We start from the raw sequence: 26,241 nt of genomic DNA on the forward strand, positions 1-26,241 counted from the left end.
TAGGGACCAACAGGGGCAGGAGGAAAGTCACTGACCCCCAGACGTTTGCATCCTGCACAGCTAGAGGTCCTTTATTAAAAGCACGCTGTTGGTTTCTGCTCAGTTCCTTATTGATTTGTGTGCTGCTTTCTCTGGAAGCCTCCTTAGAGAAGAGAAGAACACAATGGTGCAGGCTGGGTGGAGCCGCCCCCCGTGGAGCACAGGAGGACAGAAGCCCCCGCCCCAGCCGTGTGGCCTCAGGCCAGCCTTCCGCTCCTTGCAGGTGGTCTCCGCACAGTGCTGGTTCCATCACCACCCGCTCCCAGGGAAGCAGGTCTCAGCGGGTTGTCCTGGCTGTATCCATGTCAGAGCAACAGCCCAAGTCTAGGTCTGGGGGAGGAAGGTGTCATGGAGCCCCCTAGGATTCCCAGTCATCCTCGTCCTCCTCTGCCTGTGGCTGCTGCGGTGGTGGCAGAGGAGGGATGGAGTCTGACACGCGGGCAAAGGCTCCTCCGGGCCCCTCACCAGCCCCGGGTCCTTTCCCAGAGATGCCTGGAGGGAAAAGGCTGAGTGAGGGTGGTTGGTGGGAAACCCTGGTTCCCCCATCCCCCGGAGACTTAAATACAGGAAGAAAAAGGCAGGAGAGAATTACAATGGGCCGGCCCAGGGTGGGCAGCGGCCCTGCCTCCTACCCTTGCGCCTCATGACCAGCTTGTTGAAGAGATCCGACATCAGGTCCCCACCTTGGCTCGTGGCTCTCACTGCAACGGGAAAGCCAGGGTGAAGAGTTCAGTCACAGGCGACCCGTGGCTCCCTGTCCCCACCCGTGACACTCCCCAGCCCTCCAAGGCCACCGTGCTTCCCAGTTAGCTTGGAGCCTCAGTCTATCCCTGACCCAGCACCAGGCACTGATGAGAGAGTGCTTATGTCTGAGAAGCACTCTCCCAGCCACCTCAGGGACAGGACCAGGGTGTGCAGCACTGACGGATGGGGAAACTGGCCCAGATAGGTGAGGCAGCTTGCCTGGGGTCACAGAGCAAGGCAAAAGCAGCGCTGGGTACAAGCTCAAAACCACAGTGCCCAGGGCGCTGCTGCCGTACACACAGGCATCGCATCACACCAGTGTCTGGGTTCGCAGCAGGCATCATCAGTAGCCTCAAGAGGCCTCAGGTCCAGTCTCTAAAAATATCTCAGGAGGCTGCAGGGGCTGACCATTGCCTCGGACCACTCAGCAGTCGAAGAAGATTCTCCTTGTCACAGTTTGAGCTGGGTGCGCTTACAGAGGAGAGCTCCACTATGGCTCCCAAACCAGGAAGGAGCCATGGCCCCGGCAGGAGGGCTGAGGACCTCTGTTGGCGGGCCAGGGCTTCCAGCCTGTGCCCTAGGGGAAGCAGGGGCTGGGGCTGGCAGGGGGTGGGCAGGAAACAGCCAGTGGACTCAAGGCTGGAGGAGAGGAGGCCATCTTGCCCAAGGCCCTCCGACCACAGGCTCCAGGGCCCGCTCACCTTGCTCCTGCTCCTTCTGCTTCTTCTTCTCCAGCTTTCGCTCCTTCACGCTGCGCAGTTTGGCCTTGCCGATGCCCCCGGCTTGGCGGATGGACTCCAGCAGAGTGGCCCGGCCACCAGAGGGGTCGACCACTTCCTTGGGAGCTCCCTGGACTGGAGCTGGGAGGTGGGGAACGGGGCAAGGAGAAAAGGCTGCTCAGGCAGGCCTGGGGAAGCTTATTGTGCCAAGAGCCTGCTGGGAGGAAGGCACCTCCCCTCAAACGAGGAGCCCGTGTTGGGGAGGCTGGACCTTTGGAGACTGTGTAGCCCCGTGTTGGGGAGGCTGGACCTTTGGAGACTGTGTAGCCCCGTGTTGGGGAGGCTGGACCTTTGGAGACTGTGTAGCCCCGTGTTGGGGAGGCTGGACCTTTGGAGACTGTGTAGCCCCGTGTTGGGGAGGCTGGACCTTTGGAGACTGTGTAGGGCCTGAGCACAGGCATCCTGTGTGAGACACTCCCTGCTCCCTCCCCAGCCCCCACCCTGCAGAGCTGGACAGTCTCAGCGGCACACATGAGCCAGCAGAGGGGCTTTGTGCCACTTCTGGATGCTAGGGATAGACTGGGAGATAGAACAGTAAAGCTGAAATGTTGTAATTTCAGTGACACTGAAAAATGTGTTGCTGTAGTTTGTTATTAGACCCCTTCTTTCCATTGGTTTAATTAGGAATGGGGAACCCAGAGCCTCACTTGTTCAGGCTCCCTGCGCACTAGAGGTGAGAATTCCAGAGCTCTACAGCTTGAAAACTACTATTTTATGGACCAAGTAGAACAAGATATTTGAAATGGGAACTATTCAAAAAATCGAGGATTTCTGACCACTGAACAAACCTGCAGAAAATCCACCTGAGTGCACAGAGCACACCAGAAATGAGGTGCCCTCAAAGAGCTGCTCCCACCTGAAGGAGACGCGCTGCTGCTGTTGTCCTGCCTGGCGCCTTGGCCTACAGGGGCCGCGGTTGAGGGTGGGAGTGGGGGTGCACTGGCCAGCACCTCAGGAGCTGGGGGAGGTGGTGGGGGCGGTGGAGGTGGTGGGGGTGCTGTTAGTACCCCATCTTGTAGGTCTGAAACACAAAGTGTGGGGTGTCTAGGGAAGAAGGTATGTGAGCAGGGAGGTCCCTAGCCCAGCCCTCATCCCAGAGCCCAGCTCACCTGTCTTGAGAGGCTCAGCTACCTCAGTGTGGAAGGTGGGCAGTTCTGGAATGGTGCCAGGGGCAGAGGGGGCAATGCCGGGGCCCAGGTCGGCACTGTACATGAGGTCGTTGGCAATGCCGGGCAGGTCAGGCAGGTAGGATGGCACATCAATCTCAGGCACCTGGCCCAGGTCTGGCACATAGAAGTAGTTCTCTGGGACCTGCAAGATTAGGTAGGGACATGTGAGTGGTGACAGGGACCTGCAGGGGCAGCCAACAAGACCTTGTGTGCACCCCCCATGGGTGGAATAAGGGGCTCAACAGCCTTGCCTGGAGAGGAGCCCTGGCAGGGCCCCTGGCCACTGCACCTGTCCCCACCCCTGCCCCGCCCCTCCCACCTGCTGTTCCAGCTGCTCTCTCTTGCTGATGGACAAGGGGGCATCAAACAGCTTCTCCTCTGTCTCCGCCCCCAGCATCACATGGGTCTTTGTTACAGCACCAGCCAGGGGGTCCAGGAAGACATACTTCTTGTACCTACAGGGGTGACATGGGGGTCAGGCAAGCTGACACCTGCTGTCCTGAGCCCATGTTCCTGACCTACCTCTCCACATCATCAGGGGCACAGTGTGCACTGTGGGGTCCCAGGCCTCCCAAGCCAAGCCACCCCAGTCACCCCTGGCTCCTGGCCTATGTGCTGTACCTGTGTCTGATGCCCTGGGTCCCCACTAAGCCAGGCTGGGCCTCCCGCCCACACCCCTCGGCCCTGCCTTCTGGCCATACAGGTTCTCGGTGGTGTTGAAGAGCAGCAAGGAGCTGACAGAGCTGATGTTGCTGGGAAGACCCCCAAGTCCCTCTTCGGCGTCGTCCTCAGGCTCCAGCTTGGCGCTCACACACACAGGAAAGTACTTCAGCTTCTCCTGGGAGGGCCAGGATGGCCAAGGGATGGTGAATATTTACTGCTGGGCCTAATCAGCTGCCACCCCATCCCAGTCAGCCTCCTCCGGGGGACAGAACCCTACAGTGGCCCCGGCTCCTCCCCAGTATCCAGTCCTCCTGGTGTGACCCGGGCTATGTTATGTGTGTGGCCAGCAGACCTGCAGGGCTCGCTCATCCAGGGGGCGGTGCTTGCTCTGGATCCTGTGGCGGGGGCGTCTCTGCGGGCCAGGGTCCTGGGCGCCTGTGAAGATGGAGCCATATTCCTGCAGGCGCTCTGGAGCAGGGTACTTGGCACTGGAGAACACCTGTGGACACAGGGACAAGTCAGGGGCCCCAAGAGGCTCAGGGGGCTAGGATTGCCTGGCAGGAGAGGGTGGGGTTGGGGGCTAGGATTGCCTGGCAGGAGAGGATGGGGTTGGGGGCTAGGATTGCCTGGCAGGAGAGGGTGGGGTTGGGGGCTAGGATTGCCTGGCAGGAGAGGGTGGGGTTGGGGGCTAGGATTGCCTGGCAGGAGAGGGTGGGGTTGGGGGCCTGGGCAGGAGGAAAGTCCAAGGTACAGGTGGACAGCGAGGCAGAGACTGGGCAGCCTCAGAGGTACGGGGAAATGGAGGGACTGCCCAGTAGCCTTAGGACACAGGGGCATGGGGGCTACCTTGATGGCCTTCTTGCTGCCCTTGATCTTCTCAATCTTGGCCTGGGCCAAGGAGACCTTCTCTCCAATGGCCTGCACCTGGCTCCGGCTCTGCTCTACCCGCTGGGAGATCCTGCCACGGAGAAGATCACAGAGGCTGGGGCTGCTCCCCACCCCCTGCACACCTCCTGCTCCTAACAGCAGGCCTGCCAGGCCAGGCCTTCAGGCAAGGGCTCCTAAGTCACGGTCACCTGCTTGCCAGGGCCCATCTTGGTACCATCCATGTGGCCTCTACAAGGATAATCTGACCTGCAGGGTCGAGGAGCTGACGGTACTGAGTTCCCCGCACTCTCAGCAGGGACAGACCCTATGCTGGCACCTGTACATGCTATCTGAAGGACAGCCTCCAGGGCACACAGAGGATGGTATTTACACATGCACACATGGCTACTGATGGGGCAAGCATTTCACAACCCCTCATGATCACGTGAAGCAGACAAAGTGGCCTCTGCAGAGGGGGAATCGAGACCGGAGGCTGGACTGGCAAGGCTGGACCTAAATTCAGACAGGGAACTGCCCCTGCACAGTGAATGGCTCACTGAGCAAACCCTGAGTCCCGACCACGGCCCACGGGCTCTGTGTGGTGTAGCTCCTCACCCGCTCCCATCCTCCCTGGTGCGGGTGGGCCAGTGATACCAGCTGCCCTGCTGTCCCCCAGATGTACCAAGTGCATTCCTGTGCGCTTGCATCTCATGGAGCGCCATTTCCCCAGACATCCCTGTGGCTGGCTCCCGGTGCCCGAGGCCCGGATGCCTGATGCTTTGAGGCACACAACCCCACTCATGCTTTTCCATGTTCTTTGGCCACAGCAAGGCCGCTCTCACTGCAAAGTTAACTCTGATGTGTATGTAACACAACATCCTCCTCCCAGTTGCCCCTGTAGCTCCGCTACCTCCAAAAACCCAGCCCTTGCCCACAAGGGCCACACTCCACATTCAGAGCAGCCTCAGCATCCACCTGGCACGCACGAGCCTGTGTGATGCACAGGAATGAGAAGGCAGAGGCGCAACTGGGGTTCATGAGGAAAGGTAGGAGGAGGATGTGGGGTGGTAGAGGGGTTGCAGACTCTGGGCTAGGGAATGCTGGGATTTCTCTAAAGGTTGGAATGAATGGCCTAGAATTAGACCCTAAAAGCCAAAGCCACCTCCACCAACTTTAGAAGGCCTTGGCCCCCAGAGAGCCAATTTCACAATCCAGGAGTCCCCGTACCCTAATGAGTCTGCCCTGATTACTCCTGGCTCCTCGTGTGCAGGGCGCTGAGGCATGGCAGGGCTGGGAATACCAGCAAGCACCCGAGCAACTTAAGTGTTCCATGACAGACTGGTATGAAGGCGGCCACAACTCAGAAAGAAAAAACAAGAGCACCATCTCCTTCCAGTGAGAAAGTGGGGCCCCACCCAGCGTGTGCTCCATCTTTTCTGGCTGGGGAGAGGCCTTCATCTGCTGTTAAGGGTCCTCCAGCACAAGCTGTTTTAATTTACCCTAGTTCCCAAGGCAGCCTCGTTCTGCCCCGGGTGTTGACACGACCTTCAGAAGTTGCATAAGCTCTGCACTCGAGATCCACAGGGGCAGTGGGAGGGAACTGAGACTGGGGAGGGACAAAGGCTGCTCTGTCCTGGTGCTCCCACAGAGGAGAGAAGGGCTGATCACTCAAAGGTGCAAACACCAAGCCCAACAATGAGCCCTGAAAAAATTTCTGCAATGGATTATTAAACAGAGAATCTGTAAGCACTTAGAAAAGGCAGCGGTGAGTCCCAGGGGCCAGCACGGCTGGAAATGCACAGCGTTTCTCTCTGTAACAGGGTTATGAGCCTGCTGCACCCGGGGAAAACTTGCAGCACAGTACATCCTGAGTCAGCACGGATTTTGACGGCTTCTAACAAAATCTTGTAGACAAGATGGAGCTATGGGGGTTAGAGGAGAGAACATACAGGAAAAATCAGAGCCAAATGAACCATGGCCCCAAAGGGCACAGTTGAACAATGGACTGATTCCAGCCTTGCACGGAGGGACCTGGCAGAGTCCATCCAGTTCATTCAACACCCGGTTAGAAAACTGGGGCCAGCACATAGGGGAAGGGTACACTGGTCTGCATGATCGAATCAAGGCTCAGATAATTTTTAAAGGCCAGAGGGTAGACTGCAATCACCAAGACGAAATTTACAAGGAACAAATGTGAAGCCCAACATCTAGGTTTTAAAAAGTGCATAAATATAGAAGGTGGAGGGAACTTGGTTTAGACACAGTTCAGGTGAAGAAAGACCTGGAAGCTTCTGTTAACTGTAAGCTCAGTAGGAGCTACAAGCATGTTAATTAGCATAAAAAGGCAATGCGATCTTAGGGCACACAGCTCCCCGTCCCTCTTCCGCCCTTCATCCTTCTTTGAATCAGCAGGGACCGTGCACTCTCTTAGAGGCACCACAGAAAACAGAGTCCTGGAATCATGAACGAATCCATGCCAGGCACCAGTCTCGGCCAGTCACATCTCTTTAAACTGAATCCACACTGTAAGAGGACTCTGAACTTGCCTGCAGCCTGCAAAGTCTGTCTCATTCACTGCTATGTCTCCAGCACCCGGGACGGGGCCTGATGTGTCAGAGCCGCTGGCTGAACAGAAAGTGACAAATGAGCAAACATCTCCGGGAGGGTGATGAGGATGGTGATGAGTGAGAAACTCCCGACATATGAAGATAACTGAAGGATGTTCTGACTAAAGATCAGAAGACTGAGAATATGATCATTCCCTTCGAATATCAAAAATATCAGAAGGGCTGTCAGGTGGAGAAGTGAGTACACTGACATCAGGAATAGTGGGCAGAGTTGCAAGGAAACAGATCTCTGTTCTGTTAAAAAAAATTCTAATAAACAACTGCATCACTTTGCAGAGCAATTAGGTTGCAGCTCGCAAGCGCCTTCCGGGGTGCCCCAAGGGCGAATCCTGGATAAGGTGGAGGTGGAGACATGATCCTGGGGCTCTCTCCTTAGCCAAGAGTCCATGAGACTAAGGAACTTGTGCTTGTTGACAAGGCCCCCAGTAGTCTATTCTCTTATGGTCACAGGCTATAGTACCGAGGACGATGCAGACTCAGGATCAGAAAGCTTGCAGCGTATCTGCTATCCCCATGGACTAGCCGGATGGTCTGGAAGGCCGTGTCGGGAAGGCCTGTAGGCCTCACTGGGGCCAGGCCATGGAACAATGTCCACCCTGCGGGTGGGGGGATGGTGCCATGAGAGCCATTTGTTTGTCATTCCTGGTCCAGACACCTTTGGCTTGGTGGCCTACTTCAAGGCAGGTCAGTTTACAAGCTCAGTGCTGAAGCCGTACCTACGGCTCCCCCAGCACTACAGAGTAAGCTGCCTCTGTGGCTATCAGGGATGGAAGTGGCTCACCCAGCCTGTTCTGCGCGTGGTCTCCTAAGGGTCCGTCTTCCTCCAGCTGCCCTGGAGGGGGCCATCTCCAAGCATCCCTTGCTTTCCTTCTCCCCCTCCACCCCTGCTTTCCTTCTCCCCCTCCACCCCTGCTTTCCTTCTCCCCCTCCACCCCTTTCCTTCTCCCCCCTCCACCCCTGCTTTCCTTCTCCCCCCTCCACCCCTGCTTTCCTTCTCCCCCCTCCACCCCTGCTTTCCTTCTCCCCCCTCCACCCCTGCTTTCCTTCTCCCCCCTCCACCCCTGCTTTCCTTCTCCCCCCTCCACCCCTGCTTTCCTTCTCCCCCCTCCACCCCTGCTTTCCTTCTCCCCCCTCCACCCCTGCTTTCCTTCTCCCCCCTCCACCCCTGCTTTCCTTCTCCCCCCTCCACCCCTGCTTTCCTTCTCCCCCCTCCACCCCTGCTTTCCTTCTCCCCCCTCCACCCCTGCTTTCCTTCTCCCCCCTCCACCCCTGCTTTCCTTCTCCCCCCTCCACCCCTGCTTTCCTTCTCCCCCCTCCACCCCTGCTTTCCTTCTCCCCCTCCACCCCTGCTTTCCTTCTCCCCCCTCCACCCCTGCTTTCCTTCTCCCCCTCCACCCCTTTCCTTCTCCCCCCTCCACCCCTGCTTTCCTTCTCCCCCCTCCACCCCTGCTTTCCTTCTCCCCCCTCCACCCCTGCTTTCCTTCTCCCCCCTCCACCCCTGCTTTCCTTCTCCCCCCTCCACCCCTGCTTTCCTTCTCCCCCCTCCACCCCTGCTTTCCTTCTCCCCCTTCCACCCCTGCTTTCCTTCTCCCCCCTCCACCCCTGCTTTCCTTCTCCCCCCTCCACCCCTGCTTTCCTTCTCCCCCCTCCACCCCTGCTTTCCTCCTCCCCGCTCCACCCCTGCTTTCCTTCTCCCCCCTCCACCCGCGACTGTTCAATAACTTGAGTGCATCTCGTTTGTCAAGCACAGTGCTGGGGCCGCGGGAGTCAAAGACGAACCAGACGACACACATCCACATTCAAAGGGACTCAGGGCTCCTGGGGAAGTGAGAAATGAATATCAACAACCACCACATCCCACAGGCCTGGGTTTCACATCTGTTTAGCAGCAGTATGACCCCGGGGAAGTCACTAACTGGTCTTTGCCTCAGCTTCTTCCACTGAAAAACAGGAATGGTCCCTTCTACATCACGGGATTACTGTGAAAGTAAGAAGGAGCTGATCATGGCCCATCACCATCAGCACACCAGTCCCCCTAGAGGCTGCTGGGGAGGAAGAAGCAGGGAGCACCCACTTCTGACCCAGATTCACTGCTTCTCCTCCCCTGCCTCTGTCACGACCCCAGGGAAATGGACCCTGAACCTGGGCTCCTGCCTTCGCCTTTATCTTCTCCACTCCGGGATAATTAAGAATGACTTGGTAATTATGCAGCGATCTAGTGCAGTGTGTAACACTGGGGGCCACCAGGTGCCAATCAGTAGAGAGAATAGGGGAGAAGGAAGGGTGGACAAGGGGAAAGGGGAAAGGAGGAAGAGGAGAAGAAAGGAAGAGGTGGGAAAAGTAAAAAGAAAGAGATGGAGGAAAGGACCAAGAGCTTTGCAGAGAAAATCACCCTTCCCAGGGGGAAGGTGCTGGGCAGTGGCACTGCCTCTTGGGGGAAGAGGTTGGGCAGAGGCTGATGGGCAGTGGCAGATGACAGCATCCAAACTTCCACACATAGTCTGTTCCTTCCTCTTCCCCGTGCCATCCCAACTCCCTCCTGCCTTGTCTTCTACATCATGGGAAGCAGGTGACATATCTGGACCGCTATTTTGGGGGCCTGGCTTCTCCCAGGTGAAGAGGGGGCAGATGGAGGAGCAGAAAGAGGGGGCAGGGAGGGTCTGGAGGACACAGCTGAAGAGCGCCTGGGAGGTGCTTGTCATCCCCTCCAGTCTCTGCACACTCCTGGCTGCAGCAGAGCAGGAGGAGAGAGCACAGCCTGGAATGCTAATTTGCCTGCGCCACTGGGCACTGACACCAGTGAGTCCAGAGGCCGGGCTGTGCTGGGGCCTGAGACGGGGTGGTGGGGAGAGAGTCTATCCTCCGTCCCTGTCTCTTCTATACAGGAGGTTTCTAAGCAGGAGGAGCATGTTTAAGGGGAGAGATTCAAAGCTGGTCACATCCCCACCAAAAAAAGTCCACGAAAAATGAAAAGCTCACATGCTTGTCCAGTGCCACAGGAGGGGCAAGTGGAGGAGGACGTGTCAGTGCTCCCCACTCCATCGCCAGTCATCACTGACTCTCCCTTTCCTTCCTCCTCGTTCCCCATCTGTCACCATTTCCTGTCGTCGTTTCTTCTGAATGTCTCACCCTGCCCTCCCTGTTTGCAAGTCCCCTGTCTACAGCCTTATCCCTGTCACATCCTGACTACGACAACAGCTTCTGGGTGTCCCTGGCATCCACTCTGTCTCCCTTCTTGTCCCTTCCATGGCGGATGCCTGATGAACCTTCCCCAAACTCTTCTGTCCCATCCCTGCCCTGCTCAAAATCCAATCACAGCTCCCTAACACTCCTGAATCAAACCTGAAGTCCTGTCCTGAGCACTCCGTGGGCCCTAACCCACTCATCCCAACTCTTCACTCACTGCCTTGCCCCACACCCTGCCAGGGAGCCTCCCATGGCACCGTGGGGACACAAAGGAACCAAGGCAAAGCTCCCTCAGCACCATTCAAAGAGGCCTGGCCCACAGGCTCATGGGAAGTCAGCCTCTCATGCCCTGAGAGCTGAGTGCAAGGGAGCTGCAGCGCTGTCTGTGCTTCCCACGCAGAAGCACCCCCTCCCAGCACTGTGCAGGCCGGCCTTCCCCGCAGACCACCATACACCACATTCCAAGTCACACTGAGGCTTCTTGCCAAGCCTGCGGCCCCTATTTCTAGACCCCACCAGGGCAACCTGCACAGCCACCTCCCTACCCCCTGCCCCGTCCTCCAGGAGCCTGCCCTATGTGGAGTAGGAACGTGGTTTTCCTCTCCAGCAACTAGTTCTTTTTACTCAAGCAATGGCCCCATGGAATCCATCTCTCTCACAGGCTTAGTCCCAGAGCTTCAGGTGGGGCTGCCCACAGAGCTCCTCAGTCTGAGCCAAGTGGCGTGTCATAGTCCCCTGGCCCCAACAATGGATGCTGGGACAGACACGAGGACCAAGCCAGGAGGGATGGGTGAGTGTGCCTTCTGGAGGGAGTGGGGACACGGAGAGCATTCTTTCCCGCTGGACTGACCCTGTGTCATGTCACCTTTCCACCACGAGAGCACAGCCTGTCTGGGAATGCAGCCAGACCCAAAGCAGCAAACTGACATGGAAGGAAAGCAAAACCCGGCCCTGATAACATCATTTTAGCCTTTACTCCAAAGGCTGCTCTACTGATTGGTTACTTTTTGCTTAGCTTGGTTTGGGGAGTTCTGACAGGTGTGCCACCGATTCTTACTGATTTCTCTCCACTCTAGACCCTGAGAAGCCCACGCGGTTCACGCTAGCAATTAACAATCTCGCCCTCTGTGTTCCCATTCCAGCCTCTAGGACACAGTGTCAGCCACATAATTTGTGTCTCCTAAGGTCCAGCATGAGGTGGAGCACATGGTGGAGAGACAGATGCAGTGACCTGGAAGCCAGAAGTGAGGGAGCCAGGACTCAGACCCAAGGCTCCTGAGAGGCATCTGCCCCTCCCTGGGCCGTGCCAGCAGCTTGGAGAACCCGCACTCAATGAACGCAGCACTCCACTACCCAGGAAATGCCCTCCTGCCCTCTCCTCATCCCACCCCCGGGCAGGGGACATACAACTGTCTACAAGGTGCCAAACACCAGGACGAGAAAGGAAAGACGCAAAAATCCAGGGCTGCCCTCAGAGAAGGGCAACCATGCAGTCCCCGTCTTGGCGAGGAAACACAGTTTCTGAGGGATGGTTTTGGCCTCCATTCTAAGTGCTGGACATGGGGTGGCCATAATCCGGAGCTGATGGCTCTTAAAGACCTGCATCCTCTTCCCTAGGCATCCCTTGGGCACATTTAGTACAACAATAAGCACAAAAGGTGCATCCGGCACTTTCTGTTACTACTGGTGGCAGGTTCATGAATGGTGACCAAAGGCAGTGTACGGGTCAAGATTATCAACAGGCAAGAGCCAGCATTTCCAGGTGCCAGGCACTGTTCCATTCCTTTGCATGTTTTCATTAATTTAATCTTTACAATAATTCTACCAGGAAGCTACCATTATTACCACAACTTCACAAAGGAGAACACTGAGGCTTAGAGGAGTTGAGTTGCCCAATGTTACAGGGGAAGCAAACAGGGCAGCCGGGTCTGAGCCAAGGCATCAGCTCCAAGGTAACCCCTCAGCCACTTCAGTGCATGGCCCCTGGTGACAGGGACATTCTTGACAAGCTTGGGGCAAGCCGGTGAGTCAGTGCGGGGGGACTTTCAGGAAGAGGTGGGTTCCCAGCTGGTGACAGAAGAGGAGGCTGCACAGTGAAGGAGCAGGGGCTCCAGGTCTGGCGACAACCAGGGAAGGAGCAAAGCAGGGGTGACGTGGACCACGAGAGGGACCTGAGTCAGGCAGTCACATACTTCTCACTGGGGTCTACCATGTGAGGCACGGTGTGGGATCCTGGGAAGGAGACCAAGCCTCATTTCAGGCTGCTTATGGCCAAAGACAGGACCTGTGTATAAAACAACCCCTGGGACCTTTGCCAAGAAAGAGCAAACACCATTCACTCACTCATGTTAGATAAACACTGAGTGAAGTCACTGGAGCCCAATGACTGTGCCAGGTCAGCGCTGCCAATACAAGAAGCCGCACCGCTCCAGCTCGGCTCCCTCAACGGCCACTCCATGCTCCAGCCATGCTGGCTTCCTTTTAGGTCCTTCACCTCAAAGCTGTAGTTCATGTGCTTCTTTCTGGCATGTTCTTCCTGACCTGCCCACTCAACCCTCAGACTTTACCATAAATGTCATTTCCTCACATCCGCCTTCCCTGACCCAAGACCAAGCCAGGCCTCCCATGATGAGCCTTGCAGCACCCCATCTCCCCCTAACAGACACGGTAATAACCCACAGAACCCAAGCCAGGCCTCCCATGATGAACCTCACAGCACCCCATCTCCACCTAACAGATGCGGTAATAACCCACAGAACCTGGGGTCATGATCTACGGCTTTGAATCCTGGCTCTGTCACTTGGCCAGGTCTCTCAGCCTTTCTGTGCTTCAGTTTCCTCATCTATAAAATGGAGATGACAGCAGTGCCTGCTCATAAAGTGTGAGTTAAATGCACTCCAATCAATGGTGGTGCATGGTTTATGCTATATGAATATTAGTGACTACAAAATATTATCAATAGACCTTGTCACAATTATCATTAAAGAACTAATCATGCATTGGTTATTTAGGTCTTTCTCTCCTGCCAGAATGTGCGCTCCAGTTGGACAGGTGTTGCCTTATCCATGGCTGGATATACAGAGATTCCCACAATGCCGTGCACACAAGCACTATTGGGTAAATATTTGCTGGCTGCAAGAAAAAGTGAAGGAATAGGCCCTCCAATGGGAGGAAGAGCATAAGCTGTGAGGACAGAGCCACCGCAGGAAACCAGGAGGCTAAGTGGGGCGGAAGGGAGTGAGCTCTCAGACTCCCAGGAGCAAAACCTTCCAGGTTGGGCTCTCACTTAGGCCCCTCCCACATAGGGAAGCCAGATGGGTTCCCCAGGACCAGGATTCCCCAGGGGGGCTGCTCCCAGAGGGTGCGTTGCTGGGACTGCCCAGGATGGGAATGGCCCTCTGATCAGGTGGGGGTGGATGGCAGCACCCACCGGCTGAAGATGTCTCCGGAGACCTTCTGCAGGTGCTGCAGGGCATCCGCCATCTGCTGGACGGCCTCCTCTCGCCGCAGGTCGGGCTGGATGAGGGGCACGGCATAGGTCTGACCTGCCAGGGAGTGCTGCGTCCTCACAGGAGTCATGGTGCCTGTGGACGGGAGCCGGAGCATCAGAGCCGCCCACGTCCACCCGCACTCACCCACCACAGGGCGGGGTGGTGTTGAGACAACACAGCCCTCATCCCAGTCATACACATAGCTTCAGCCTGCACAGATGGGGGAGGAGAGGACACAGCATTTGGTGGGAGGCCAGGAGCACATAGATGGGATTCTGCTGATGCCTGTTGAGTGAATGAGGGAGGGAAAGGGCAGGATCGGGGACTAGGGAATTTGTAGGGTCAATGGAGGAGTTCAGAGAAGGTGCAACATTTCTGACCCCCCACAAGGTGCTTGGTGCCTGCCAGGCACCCTTTCCATACATTGTCTCGGTTCAGCTCCCCACCTTGGATAAATAAGAAAGAAACCTTGGTTGCAGAGGAAAAAAGAGGCTAGAAACAGAGGAGCAGAAATGGGGTAGTGGGGGAGATTGCCTGAACAACTGTCAAATGGTACCCAGTTCTGGAAAAGCACAAAAAATGTGCACACACGGGTTCTTCCCACTTTAACCCCTGAGGAATTTGAGGGCTGCTCCTGAAACAGACTGGGCAGTGGCTAGTGACTCTCTAGGTATAAGAGTGTCCAGCCCTCCTCACCCAGGCTAGAGCTTAGCTTTTAAAAGAGGAAAGAGGTGCATGTGGGGGTGGAGGACAGGAAGGAAAAACACTTCTGGAATTGCAAAGTGAGGGCAGAGTCTATTTATATTGGGTTTAATTAACTCCTCTCCCTGGTGCCACTAAAGCAGCAATCACACTGCAGACGGTACTGATTTGATTGGCAAGAGATGTGCCAGGCAGCATATTAAGGGACCAGGCCCCTATAAATAGGACTAATCACAGCCCCTCGCTGGAAAATGGTAAGGAAGACATTAATCAGGCCTGGCACTGTGCCCTAGACCTGCTCTCCTAGGCACTACAGTGGGGCCCTTGGTTGCGATACAAGTAGGTAGGGATGGATGAGTGTGGCATGAAGGGCCTAGGAGGTTTCATTTGGGTTTAAAATGCTGTGACCTTGAGTAAGCTGCAGTCTCTGAATCTGATCCTTTCCATTTGCCATTCTCCAGACTGAGAACTAGCACGGCTGAGATGTGGTTATTCCCAATAATAATTTGCATATTTCACACAACGTACCACACCAACATCTTCACCCAGCTGGAGCCTACTCCTTTGCTCCCCCTGCTGGCTTCCCCAGCCCTTCCTCCTGCCCTCCTCAGGCCAGTACTTTTCATGAACTGAGATGACCATCCTGCTCTTCAGCTTTTCTCCAGCAGTGAGTTCCCCCTTTGCATACAGGCTTTACAGATCTGTACTTGCCTTGAAAACTCATCAGGGCCCAGGAGTTACTCCTCACCTCCCACTTATTTTTCCTCCAATCAAATAACTAAAGCATGGTCAGCTGATACCCAGCCAACTGAAAAGCCTAACCCTCTGAGACCACAACACCTCTATGAAGAATGTTCCTCCCTCCCCTTCTTTGTATTTATACTGATGCAAGTTTGCTGGCCGTCCTAACTTATTTCTGTGCCTCTGTTCTCCCATAGGTAAGATCAGAAAGGGAATAAAGATGCAAGATATTTCCTGTACACATCTTCAGATGAATTCCTTGTTAGTGTATGCGTGTTTGCTCACACACATGCATGAGAGAAGAGTACATACACAATCTCCTCAAAACGAAAGCAGCAAGCCCATTCAAGAATAGGACCGAATATACCTGATGAGTGGTTTACCTTCTGTTTGCAAACATCTACTGATCATCTATTCGGTGCAGGCCATGATCACAACAAAGATAAATAACACACTACACTAGCCAGGGAGATAGTCTCAAAAACAACTAAACTCAAATTAAATTCACTCTAATTCAGCCATGAGTACAAAGCTAAGGAGTGACAAATCCCTTTTGGAGTCAGGGGAGTCAGGAAAATGCTCTTGGCAGAATGTGTGCCTCTCGGTCAGGTGCGGTGGCTCACGCCTGTAACCCCAGCACTTTGGGAGGCTAAGGCAGGCAGATCACCTGAGGTTGGGAGTTCCAGACCAGTCTGAGCAACATGGTGAAACTCCGTCTCTACTAAAAATACAAAAGTAGCCGGGCGTGGTGGTGCATGCCTGTAATCCCAGCTACTCGGGAGGCTGAGGAAGGAGAATCACTTTAACTGGGGAGGTGGAGGTTGCAGTGAGCCGAGATCGCACCACTGCACTCCAGCCTAGGCAACAAGAGTGAACCAGGTCCAGGAAGAAGGTGCAAAGATAGCATTCCAGGTAAAAGAAACAGCTCGAACAAAAAGTGTGTAGGGGAACAGCAAGTGGTCTTGAGTGCTGAGGGTACAATCACCCTCGGGGAAGTACTAGAAGAAAGAATGATAAACAGAGGCCACTTTGTTAAAAACACTCAAAATTACAGCTAGGAGTTTGAACTTGTGGCAGGAATGAAATGCTTAGACCTGTGCTGTCCAACATGGTAGCCACCAGGCACATGCAGCCACTGAGCACTTGAAATGTGGCTAGTCCAAATTGAGATGTGCTGTAAGTGTAAAACATGCACCAAATTTCGAAGACTAGAAAAAAAGAATGTAAAATCTCTTATTATTTTACATTGATTACATGCTAAAATAACCGTATTTGGGATATACTGGATTTAAAAATATATTACTCATTTCATCTGTTTCCTTTTACTTTTAGAAATCACATATGTGACTTAAATATTTTTCTTTTTCTGTCCTCTCACTCGTGTCCTGATTCCAAAGAAATGAGTCTCTGCTCTTTTTGGGCAGGAGATATCCTAGAATGGACTCTGACCTAAGCATCAAAATTAATGATCATAACGTTATCATTTTATGGCCCCTTCTTCCTGTATCTGGTAGCTTTTAAATGATGATCATGTAGATAACTTTTATTGTCCCTCATTCAGCAGACGGTATTTTCTTATGCTGCAATATGACTGCTAATAATACCTACATATGTTAGAACCATTCTGACTCCTCAAGAATCTCATTTAACTCTTAGTATCAGTGAATTTATCATCATCCCCAATTTCAGATAAGGAAATGGGGTTAAAAAGACCAAATAACACTTTTTTCAACACCAAAACACTAGCTTGAGATAAAGCCCAGACTTGGATCTGTTGTCTGAATTCCAAGCTTTTTGTTATTTATTTTTTGTTCTTATGCATTAATAATGCAAATCTTAGTTCGAAAACTTTGTTAGTACTACCAACTGTAAGTCACCTTACCTTGATACTTTGTCTTTATAAACCTAAATTAGATCTGTTTTTGATAGAGGGAAGAACAAGGGAATCTAACACTAACCAGCCCCTAGTGTGTGGTCAACACTTTCCTTACTTTAGTATACATCACCCCAACTGTTTGTCTTCACCACACACTTGATTTTGTTGGGGCAAAAAGAAAAATTTTATCAAAAGTCGTCTTCTATCAGGGAGTTTAATAATGAGAAACCCTGGCTCCTCAGTTCCACAGTGGGTAATTGCAATTTATTCTAGGTCTGCGGTATTTCCTGCCTATCCATCTTGTTAACAACTCTTCAATGCGTTCCATGAATGCGTATTCTATAATAATGGTGTTTTTCTTGCATCTATGCCATGTTCATCAAGTTTTTTTCAAATTCTTTTTAAGCGACAAAACTTGTACATGTGTATCGCACAGTATTTCTAGTGGACAGCACTGCTTTACAGAATGTAGTGTAAACTGCGCACTCCCAGGAAAATGCAGACACCGCACGCCTCTTTGGGACCACGGTTTATAATTTCCGAGTGCTCGGAGCCCTTCCTGCAGACCGTTCTCCCACACCCCGCTCCAGGGTCTCTCCCCGAGTTACAGGCCTCGCTGTAGGCCCCGGGAACCCAAAGCGGTGTCAGAGAAGTGGGGTCCCCTAGGAGGGCGCAGGTGCTCCGGGCGGGCGGCAGCTGCGGAAAAGCCGCGCGAGGCTTCCCAGAATCCGGCCCGGGCGGGAAGGCGCAGGAGTGGGGAGGCGGAACCGCGACCCCGCAGAGCCCGGGTCCCTGCGCCCCACAGGCCTCGGCTTCCCTGCTAGGGCCGGGCAAGGCCGGGTGCAGGGCGCGGCTCCAGGGAGGAGGCTCCGGGGCAAGCCCCAGACGCCTCCCGGGCGGTCGGGGCCCAGCGGCGGCGTCAGCAGTGGAGCCGAGCACCGTGCCGCGGCCGCGGGACACAAGCTTGGCGCAGGCTTCTCGGCCAGGAAGGGTCCTGGTCCTCCCCCCCGCCTCCCTCCAGCCCCTCCCGCTCCCCGACTTCGCCCCGCCATCCCCCACGACCCCACTTCCCGCCGCCCCCGACGCCTCCTCACCTACGCGCCACCCTCCCGGAAGCTCCCGCCGCCGCTTCCGCTTCGCCGGAGCCGCTGGGTCCTAGCCCCGCCGGTCGCAGCCCGCCCGCGCCCCCGGGTCCTAACGCCGCCGTTCACCCTGCGCTGCGCCCTCCCCAAGCGCGGCTCCCGGACCCCGTCGACCCGGAGCGCTGGCCTAGCGGGCCGAGTCGTGGGCCTGAGCACGGAGCTCACGCGCACTCCGAGCTCCCGACGTGCACACGGCTCCATCTGTTGTCTTACGAGCGCCAGGCCGCCCTTACCCGTGCTTTCTGCTCTGCAGACCCTCTTCCTAGGCCTCCGTCCTTTGTCCCCTCGCTGCCTTCCCTTCAAGCTCGGGGTCAAGCTGTCCGCCAGCCTCGGCTCCTCCGGGCATCCCTCGGCCTGGGTGCGCCCCGGGGCAGGACCCCCAGCCCAGGCCCAGGGCCCGCGCCTGCCCTCCAGCCTACACCTTGACCTTCTTTCCTGCGTCTCTCAGCATACCTCACCTTGTCTTTACCTCTGTGGGCAGCTCCCTTGTGATCTGCTTGGTTCCCACCCCCCTTTAAGAATTAACTAGAGAAGCCAGACGCAGAAGTACAGATATCGTATGAGTCCACTTTTGTGAGGTGCCTAGAATAGTCAAAATTCATAGAGACAGAGCAGTGGTTGCCAAGAATGGGGAAGCAAGGCGGAGCCGGGCAGCTTGTGTTCAATGGGTCGAGTTTCAGGCTGGGGTGATGGAAGAGTGGTGGAAATGAATGGTGGTGATGGCGGCACAACAGTGTGAATCTACTTAATCCCACCGAACTGCATGCTTAAAAATGGTTTAGACGGTGAATTTTAGGTTATGTATGTTTTACCAGTTTTTAAAAAGCTAGTGAAAAGCTGGTAAAAAGAAAGAAAAGAGGCTTTTTTAAAACAGTTAAGTATGTAAAAAGAGCATCAGTCCAAAGTCCAGCAGTCTTCCCTCCTGGAATCCGTTGGCTTGACTCCGGCATTTTTGGCCCTTGCCTTTTAGGGTGGCCAGATTAAAACAGGATGCCCAGTTAGTTTGAATTTTAGATAAACAACGAAGAATTTCTTAGCATAAATATGTCCCAAGCTTAGTTTGGGACATACTTATGCTAAAAAGTATTATTGGTGGTTTATCTGAGATTCAAAATTAAGCATTTTATATTTTATTTGCTACGTCTGGCCACCCTCTTCTCTTCCTAATACTCTCTCCCTCTCCCAGTTTTGTCCGCCTTCCCTGCCCCCTCTTCTGGGGGAGTTGGATCGAATTGTAACAGAACATGCCACTGTCTCACTGGCTGCAGCGTGTGGTCCCCTCACCAGAGGTAAGGAAGAGATGGATCTCCACTCCTGTTGTAGACAGAATGTTTATGTCTTCCCCCAAATTCTTATGTTGAAACCCTAACCCGTAATGTGACGGTATGTGGAGATGGGCCTTTGGTAGGTAATTAGCGTTAGATGAGGTCGTCGGGTAGGGCCCTCATTATAGATCTGGTAAGAAAAGAGAGCATTGTCTCTCTGTCTCACTCTCTCCCTCTCGCTCTCTCTCTGATTTCTCTCTCCTCTCTCTCTTTCTCTCCTCTGTCTTTTCCCACCAAGTGAGGATGCAAAGAGAAGGTGGCTGTCTGCAAACCAGGAAGAGAGCCCTCACCAGGAACCCGTCCAACTGCCACCTTGAACTTGGACTTCCAAGCCTCCAGAACTGTGAGGGATAAATGTATGATTTTAAAGTCAACAGTGTGTGGTATTTTGTTTTGACTAATGCAACCTGAAAACATTTTCCCGTCACTCCACCTGAGCAATATCTGAGTGCTCAGGACACAACAAAGGAGAAATGTCCCATGCACAAGGTGCACCCATGCCCGGGTAAAGCAGCCTGGCACAGAGGGAAGCACACAGGCTCAGGGCTCTGCCATTCATTCTGTGTGTGACCCTGGGCAAGCCATGAATGGAGCTTCAGTCGCCCCATTTGTAATGGGATTTAATTGTGCTTGCCCTGCCTCCTTTTGAGGGCTGCAGAGAAAGGACGTCAAAGTATTCTGTCATCTGGCTGGGCACGGTGGCTCACGCCTGTAATCCCAGCACTTTGGTAGGCTGACGCAGGAGGATTGCTTGAGCCCAGGAGTTTGAGATCAGCCTGGGCAATATTGTAAGATTCCATCTCTGCAAAAATAAAATAGCCAGGCATGGTGTCACGCACTTGTAGTCCCAGCTACATGGGAGGCTGAGGTGGGAGGATCACTTGAGCTTGGGAGGTCAAGGCTGCAGTGAGCTATGATTGTGCCACTGTGCTCCAGGCTGGGCGACACAGAGAGACCCTGTCTCCGAAAAAACAAAAAAAAGTACTTTGTAAGGTTTATTTCAACACACACAAAAAAGTGTATATGCTCCATGATGCCTGTGAATATACACACACCACATCATATACCAAGCCTGGCTGTGTCTTCTCACAAATGCGCTGCTAGGCACCACCCCCAGTTCCAGAACCACACCAGCCAGTTCACCCTCCAGATGGTTCACCCTCAACTTCATAAAAGTTCTTTACCTAATCTACTGACAGACTCATCCCAGACCTAATTTTAAAGATTTCCTAGGAGCTGAATTGCAAAGACTTTTACCCTCAGCCCCTGGAGCTGCATTGGGAATCCTTTACCTCAGCCTGGACAAAGAGCTGCAGGTCATTCTCATGTGTGGACACGGAAGCCCTGCCTGCCTTTGCTGGTCAGCTGGGCCGAGTGGGCCTAGGGAATTAAGGCTGCAGGGTTGGTCCGACGCAGTCTTGCTGAGGCTTGCCAGCATCCGCCAGCTTCCTGGATTTCCCAGGATCCATGAGCATGGACTTTAGGAATTCCTGGTGGAGGAGTGAAGAAAATGCGGCAGGGTGTCCTGAGCCCTGATCTACAGGAAGAAAACTGGACATAAGACGGACGACTTAGTTTAAGATGTTCCCTACTCAGCCTCTAGCTTTTTTTTTTTTTTTTTTTTTTTTTTTGAGACGGAGTCTCGCTCTGTTGCCCAGGCTGGAGTGCAGTGGCTCGATCTCGGCTCACCGCAAGCTCCGCCTCCCGGGTTCCCGCCATTCTCCTGCCTCAGCCTCCCGAGTAGCTGGGACCACAGGCGCCCGCCACCGCGCCCGGCTAATTTTTTGTATTTTTAGTAGAGACGGGGTTTCACCGTGGTCTCGATCTCCTGACCTTGTGATCCGCCCGCCTCGGCCTCCCAAAGTGCTGGGATTAGAGGCTTGAGCCACCGCGCCCGGCCCAGCCTCTAGCTTTTGTACTACAGTTCCGGGAACGCACTCCCCTCTCCTGAAAACCACGTGCCTCTCCAGCATTAAATTTCACCAAGATGTTTGCTTGTGGAAAGGCTTCCAAGGATGCCTGGAGAGAGGAGGATGGAAATGTCCCGCTCTCTAAACAGACAGATGCAGCCAGACAGAAAATAGTTTATCTTGCTGAGGTTTCTAACATCCTTGAAAGAGGCCTGGGTCTAGAAATCTACCCAGAGCGCTCTCTGTTGTGCAGGCAAAGATAAGGACCTTCCCTGTGGGGGTTCCAGAGCCAGTTTTAATAAACGCCCATGGGTGACTGTTCAGAGTGAGTTCACACCATCCTGACCTGCCCTGAGTTAGACCTTGCAGGGTCTTCCTCCTCTACAAAGCCTCTGCAGCCCAGGAACCTCCCTTTATCTGAAATGAACAGCATTTGAAGCTTCACCAGACAGACCAGACAGCTCCGCCCTCGTGCTGTGCTCTTTGGGTTGTTCTCTGAGAGGCAGTAGAGCCTCAGGTTACTAGGAAGGGAAGGGCTTTGGGACTAGACTGCGCCTGCTGGAGTCCTTATTCTGCTGCATGGCCATGTGATCTCAGGCATGTTACCTGTGCCTCAGTTTTCACTCTCTCAATATATGGTAACTGAATCTGTCTTTGTAGTGAGGATTCAGTGAGTTAACATATTTGAAGTGCTTAAAAATGATGCCTGTGTCCACAGATTAATGAATGAATACACAGATTGTGGTGGGGGCATACAGTGGAGTATTAGTCATGAAAAGGAGCACAGAGCTGATCCATGGCACCATACGGCTGAATCTCAAAAGCATTAGGTTAAGTGGAAGAAGCCAGACACAGGTCACCTATTATGCAATTCCGTTTATAGGAAATATACAGAATGTGTAAATCAGTGGAGAAAAAAAGCCAATTGGTGATTTCCAGGGGCTAAGGTGAGGGGAAAATGGGAAGTGGCTGCTTCATGGGTACAAGGTTTCGTTTTGAGGTGATGAAAATGTTTTGGAACTACGCAGAGATCCTGTTTGCACAGCATTGTGAATTTCCTGAATGCCACTGACTGTTCACTTTAAAATGGTCAAATTTATGTGAATTTCACCTCAATTAAAAAAAGAAAAAAAGGACCAGACGTGGTTGCTCACACCTATAATCCCAACACTTTGGTAAAAGGTGAACAATTTTTTTTTTCTTTTCTTTTTCTTTTTTTTATACTTTAAGTTCTAGGGTACGTGTGCACAATGTGCGGGTTGGATACATAGGTATGCATGTGCCATGTTGGTTTGCTGCACCCGTCAACTCATCATTTACATTAGGTATTTCTCCTAATGCTATCCCTCCCCCAGCCCCCCACCCCCCCGACAGGCCCTGGTGTGTGACGTTCTCTGCCCCATGTCCAAGTGTTCTCATTGTTCAATTCTCACCTATGAGTGAGAACATGCAGTGTTTGGTTTTCTGTCTTTGTGATAGTTTGCTCAGAATGATGGTTTCCAGCTTCATCCATGTCCCTACGAAGGACGTGAACTCATCCTTTTTTATGGCTGCATAGTATCCCATGTTGTATATGTGCCACATTTTCTTAATCCAGTCTATCATTGATGGACATTTGGGTTGGTTCAAAGTCTTTGCTATTGTGAATAGTGCCACAATAAACATACACGTGCATGTGTCTTTGTAGTAGCATGATTTATAATCCTTTGGGTATATACCCAGTAATGGGATTGGTATTTCTGGTTCTAGATCCTTGAGGAATTGCCACACTATCTTCCACAATGGTTGAACTAATTTACACTCCCACCAGCAGTGTAAAAGTGTTCCTATTTCTCCACATCCTCTCCAGCATCTGTTGTTTCCTGACTTTTTTTTTTTTTTTTTTTTTTTTTTTGAGACAGAGTCTTGCTCTGTCGCCCAGGCTGGAGTGCAGTGGTGCAATCTGGGCTCACTGCAGGCTCCGCCTCCTGGGTTCACGCCATTCTTCTGCCTCAGCCCCCCGAGTAGCTGGGACTACAGGCGCCCACCACCATGCCTGGCTAATTTTGTTTCCTGACTTTTTAATGATTGCCATTCTAATTGGCATGAGATGGTATCTCATTGTGGTTTTGATTTGCATTTCTCTGATGGACCACTGATGATGAGCATTTTTTCATGTGTTTGTTGGCTGCATGACTGTCTTCTTTTGAGAAGTGTCTGTTCATACCCTTGGCCCACTTTTTGATGGGGCTGTTTGGTTTTTTCTTGTAAATTTGTTTAAGTTCTTTGTAGATTTTGGATATTAGCCCTTTGTCAGATGGGTAGATTGCAAAACTTTTCTCCCATTTTGTAGGTTGCCTGTTCACTCTGATGGTATTTTCTTTTGCCTTGCAGAAGCTCTTCAGCTTAATTAGATCTCATTTGTCTATTTTGGCTATTGTTGCCGTTGCTTTTGGAGTTTTAGTCATGAAGTCTTTGCCCATGCCTATGTCCTGAATGGTATTGCCTAGGTTTTCTTCTAGGGTTTGTATGGTTTTAGGTCTAACATTTAAGTCTTTAATCCATCTTGAATTAATTTTTGTGTAAGGTGTAAGGAAGGGATGCAGTTTCAGCTTCCTACATATGGTTAGCCAGTTTTCCCAGCACCATTTCTTAAATAGGGAATCCTTTCCCCATTTCTTGTTTTTGTCAGGTTTGTCAAAGATTCAATGGTTGTAGATGTGTGGTGTTATTTCCGAGACCTCTTTCTGTTCCATTGGTCTATATCTCTGTTTTGGTACCAGTACCATGCTGTTTTGATTACTGTGGCCTTGTAGTATAGTTTGAAGTCAGGTAGCGTGATGCCTCCATCTTTGTTCTTTTGGCTTAGGATTGTCTTGGCAATGCAGCCTCTTTTTTGGTTCCATTTGAACTTTAAAGTAGTTTTTTCCAATTCTGTGAAGAAAGTCATTGGTAGTTTGATGGGGATGGCATTGAATCTATAAATTACCTTGGGCAGTATGGCCATTTTCATGATATTGATTTTTCCTATCCATGAGCATGGGATGTTCTTCCATTTGTTTGTGTCCTCTTTTATTTCATTGAGCACTGGTTTGTAGTTCTCTTTGAAGAGGTCCTTCACATCCCTTGTAAGTTGGATTCCTAGGTATTTTATTCTCTAGCAATTGTGAGTGGGAGTTCACTCATGATTTGGCTCTCTGTTTGTCTGTTATTGGTGTATAGGAATGCTTGTGATTTTTGCACATTGATTTTGTATCCTGAGTCTTTGCTGAAGTTGCTTATCAGCTTAAGGAGATTTTGAGCTGAGACGATGGGGTTTTCTAAATATACAATCATGTCATCTGCAAACAGGGACAATTTGACTTCCTCTTTTCCTAATTGAATACCCTTTATTTCTTTCTCTTGCCTGGTTGCTCTGGCCAGAACTTCCAACATTGTGTTGAATAGGAGTGGTGAGAGAGGGCATCCTTGTCCTGTGCCAGTTTTCCAAAAGAATGCTTCCAGTTTTTGCTCATTCAGTATGATACTGGCTGTGGGTTTGTCATAAATAGCTCTTATTATTTTGATATATGTTCCATCAATACCTAGTTTATTGAGAGTTTTTAGCATGAAGTGCTGTTGAATTCTGTCAAAGGCCTTTTCTGCATCTATTGAGATAATCATGTGGTTTTTGTCATTGGTTCTGTTTATGTGATGGATTACGTTTATTGATTTGCATATGTTGAACCAGCCTTGCATCCTAGGGATGAAGCCGACTTGATCATTGGTGGATAAGCTTTTTGATGTGCTGCTGGATTTGGTTTGCCAGTATTTTATTGAGGATTTTCACATCAATGTTCGTCAGGGATATTGGTCTAAAATTCTCTTTTTTTGTTGTGTCTCTGCCAGGCTTTGGTATCAGGATGATGCTGGCCTCATAAAATGAGTTAGGGAGGATTGTTTCTTTTTCTATTGATTGGAATACTTTCAGAAGGAATGGTACCAGCTCCTTTTTGTACCTCTAGTGGAATTTGGCTGTGAATCCATCTGGTCCTGTACTTTTTTTGGTTGGTAGGCTATTAATTATTGCCTCAATTTCAGAGTGTGTTGTTGGTCTATACAGAGATTCAGCTTCTCCCTGGTTTAGTCTTGGGAAGGTGTATGTGTCCAGGAATTTATCCATTTCTTCTAGATTTTCTAGTTTATTTGCATAGAGATGTTTATAGTATTCTCTGATGGTAGTTTGTATTTCTATGGGATCAGTGGTGATAGCCCCTTTATCATTTTTTATTGTGTCTATTTGATTCTTCTCTCTTTTCTTCTTTATTAGTCTTGCTAGCAGTCTATCAATTTTGTTGGTCTTTTCAAAAAACCAGCTCCTGGATTCATTGATTTTTTGAAGGGTTTTTCGTGTCTCCATCTCTTTCAGTTCTGCTCTGATCTTAGTTATTTCTTGCCTTCTGTTAAGCTTTGACTTCGTCTGCTCTTGCTTCTCTAGTTCTTTTAATGTTAATGTTTAATGATCTCTAGTTTTTTTAGATGTTAGGGTGTCAATTTTAGATCTTTCCTGCTTTCTCTTGTGGACATTTAGTGCTATAAATTTCCCTCTACACACTGCTTTAAATGTGTCCCAGAGATTCTGGTATGTTGTGTCTTTGTTCTCATTGGTTTCAAAGAACATCTTTATTTCTGCCTTCATTTCATTATTTACCCAGTAATCATTCAGGAGCAGGTTGTTGAGTTTACATGTAGTTGTGCAGTTTTGAGTGTGTTTCTTAATCATGAGTTCTAATTTGATTGCACTGTGGTCTGAGGCAGTTTGTTGTGATTTCTGTTCTTTTACATTTGCTGAGGAGTGCTTTACTTCCAACTATGTGGTCAATTTTAGAATAAGTGTGATGTGGTGCTGAGAAGAAAGTATATTCTGTTGATTTGGGGTGAAGAGTTCTGTAGATGTTTATTAGATCCGCTTGGTGCAGAGCTGAATTCAAGTCCTGTATATCCTTGTTAACCTTCTGTCTC

General features: G+C 51.7%; 1 protein-coding gene across 3 annotated transcripts; it reads right to left on the reverse strand.

Annotated features, from left to right (window-relative positions):
• Positions 1 to 50: 50 nt before the first annotated feature.
• WASHC1 (WASH complex subunit 1) lies at positions 51 to 18,690 on the reverse strand. 3 transcript variants are annotated; one of them, XM_028829051.2, is made up of 11 exons: positions 18,260 to 18,690; positions 13,505 to 13,658; positions 4,241 to 4,352; positions 3,747 to 3,893; positions 3,433 to 3,569; positions 3,051 to 3,186; positions 2,672 to 2,873; positions 2,419 to 2,583; positions 1,485 to 1,643; positions 672 to 740; positions 51 to 531 (listed from the first exon to the last, which is right to left on the reverse strand). In XM_028829051.2, the coding sequence occupies exons 2-11, from the start codon at positions 13,651 to 13,653 to the stop codon at positions 398 to 400; spliced, it is 1,410 nt and encodes a 469-aa protein (XP_028684884.2). In that variant the 5' UTR covers positions 13,654 to 13,658; positions 18,260 to 18,690; the 3' UTR covers positions 51 to 397. The 3 variants fall into 3 exon arrangements, with proteins under 3 accessions (XP_028684884.2, XP_028684883.2, XP_077809363.1); XM_028829050.2 differs by lacking the exon at positions 18,260 to 18,690 and adding an exon at positions 17,979 to 18,017; XM_077953237.1 differs by lacking the exon at positions 18,260 to 18,690 and adding an exon at positions 17,979 to 18,017 and having other exon boundaries at positions 13,505 to 13,775.
• Positions 18,691 to 26,241: the final 7,551 nt, after the last annotated feature.

This window comes from Macaca mulatta, chromosome 11, assembly GCF_049350105.2.
Source record: "Macaca mulatta isolate MMU2019108-1 chromosome 11, T2T-MMU8v2.0, whole genome shotgun sequence".
Lineage (NCBI taxonomy): Eukaryota > Metazoa > Chordata > Mammalia > Primates > Cercopithecidae > Macaca > Macaca mulatta.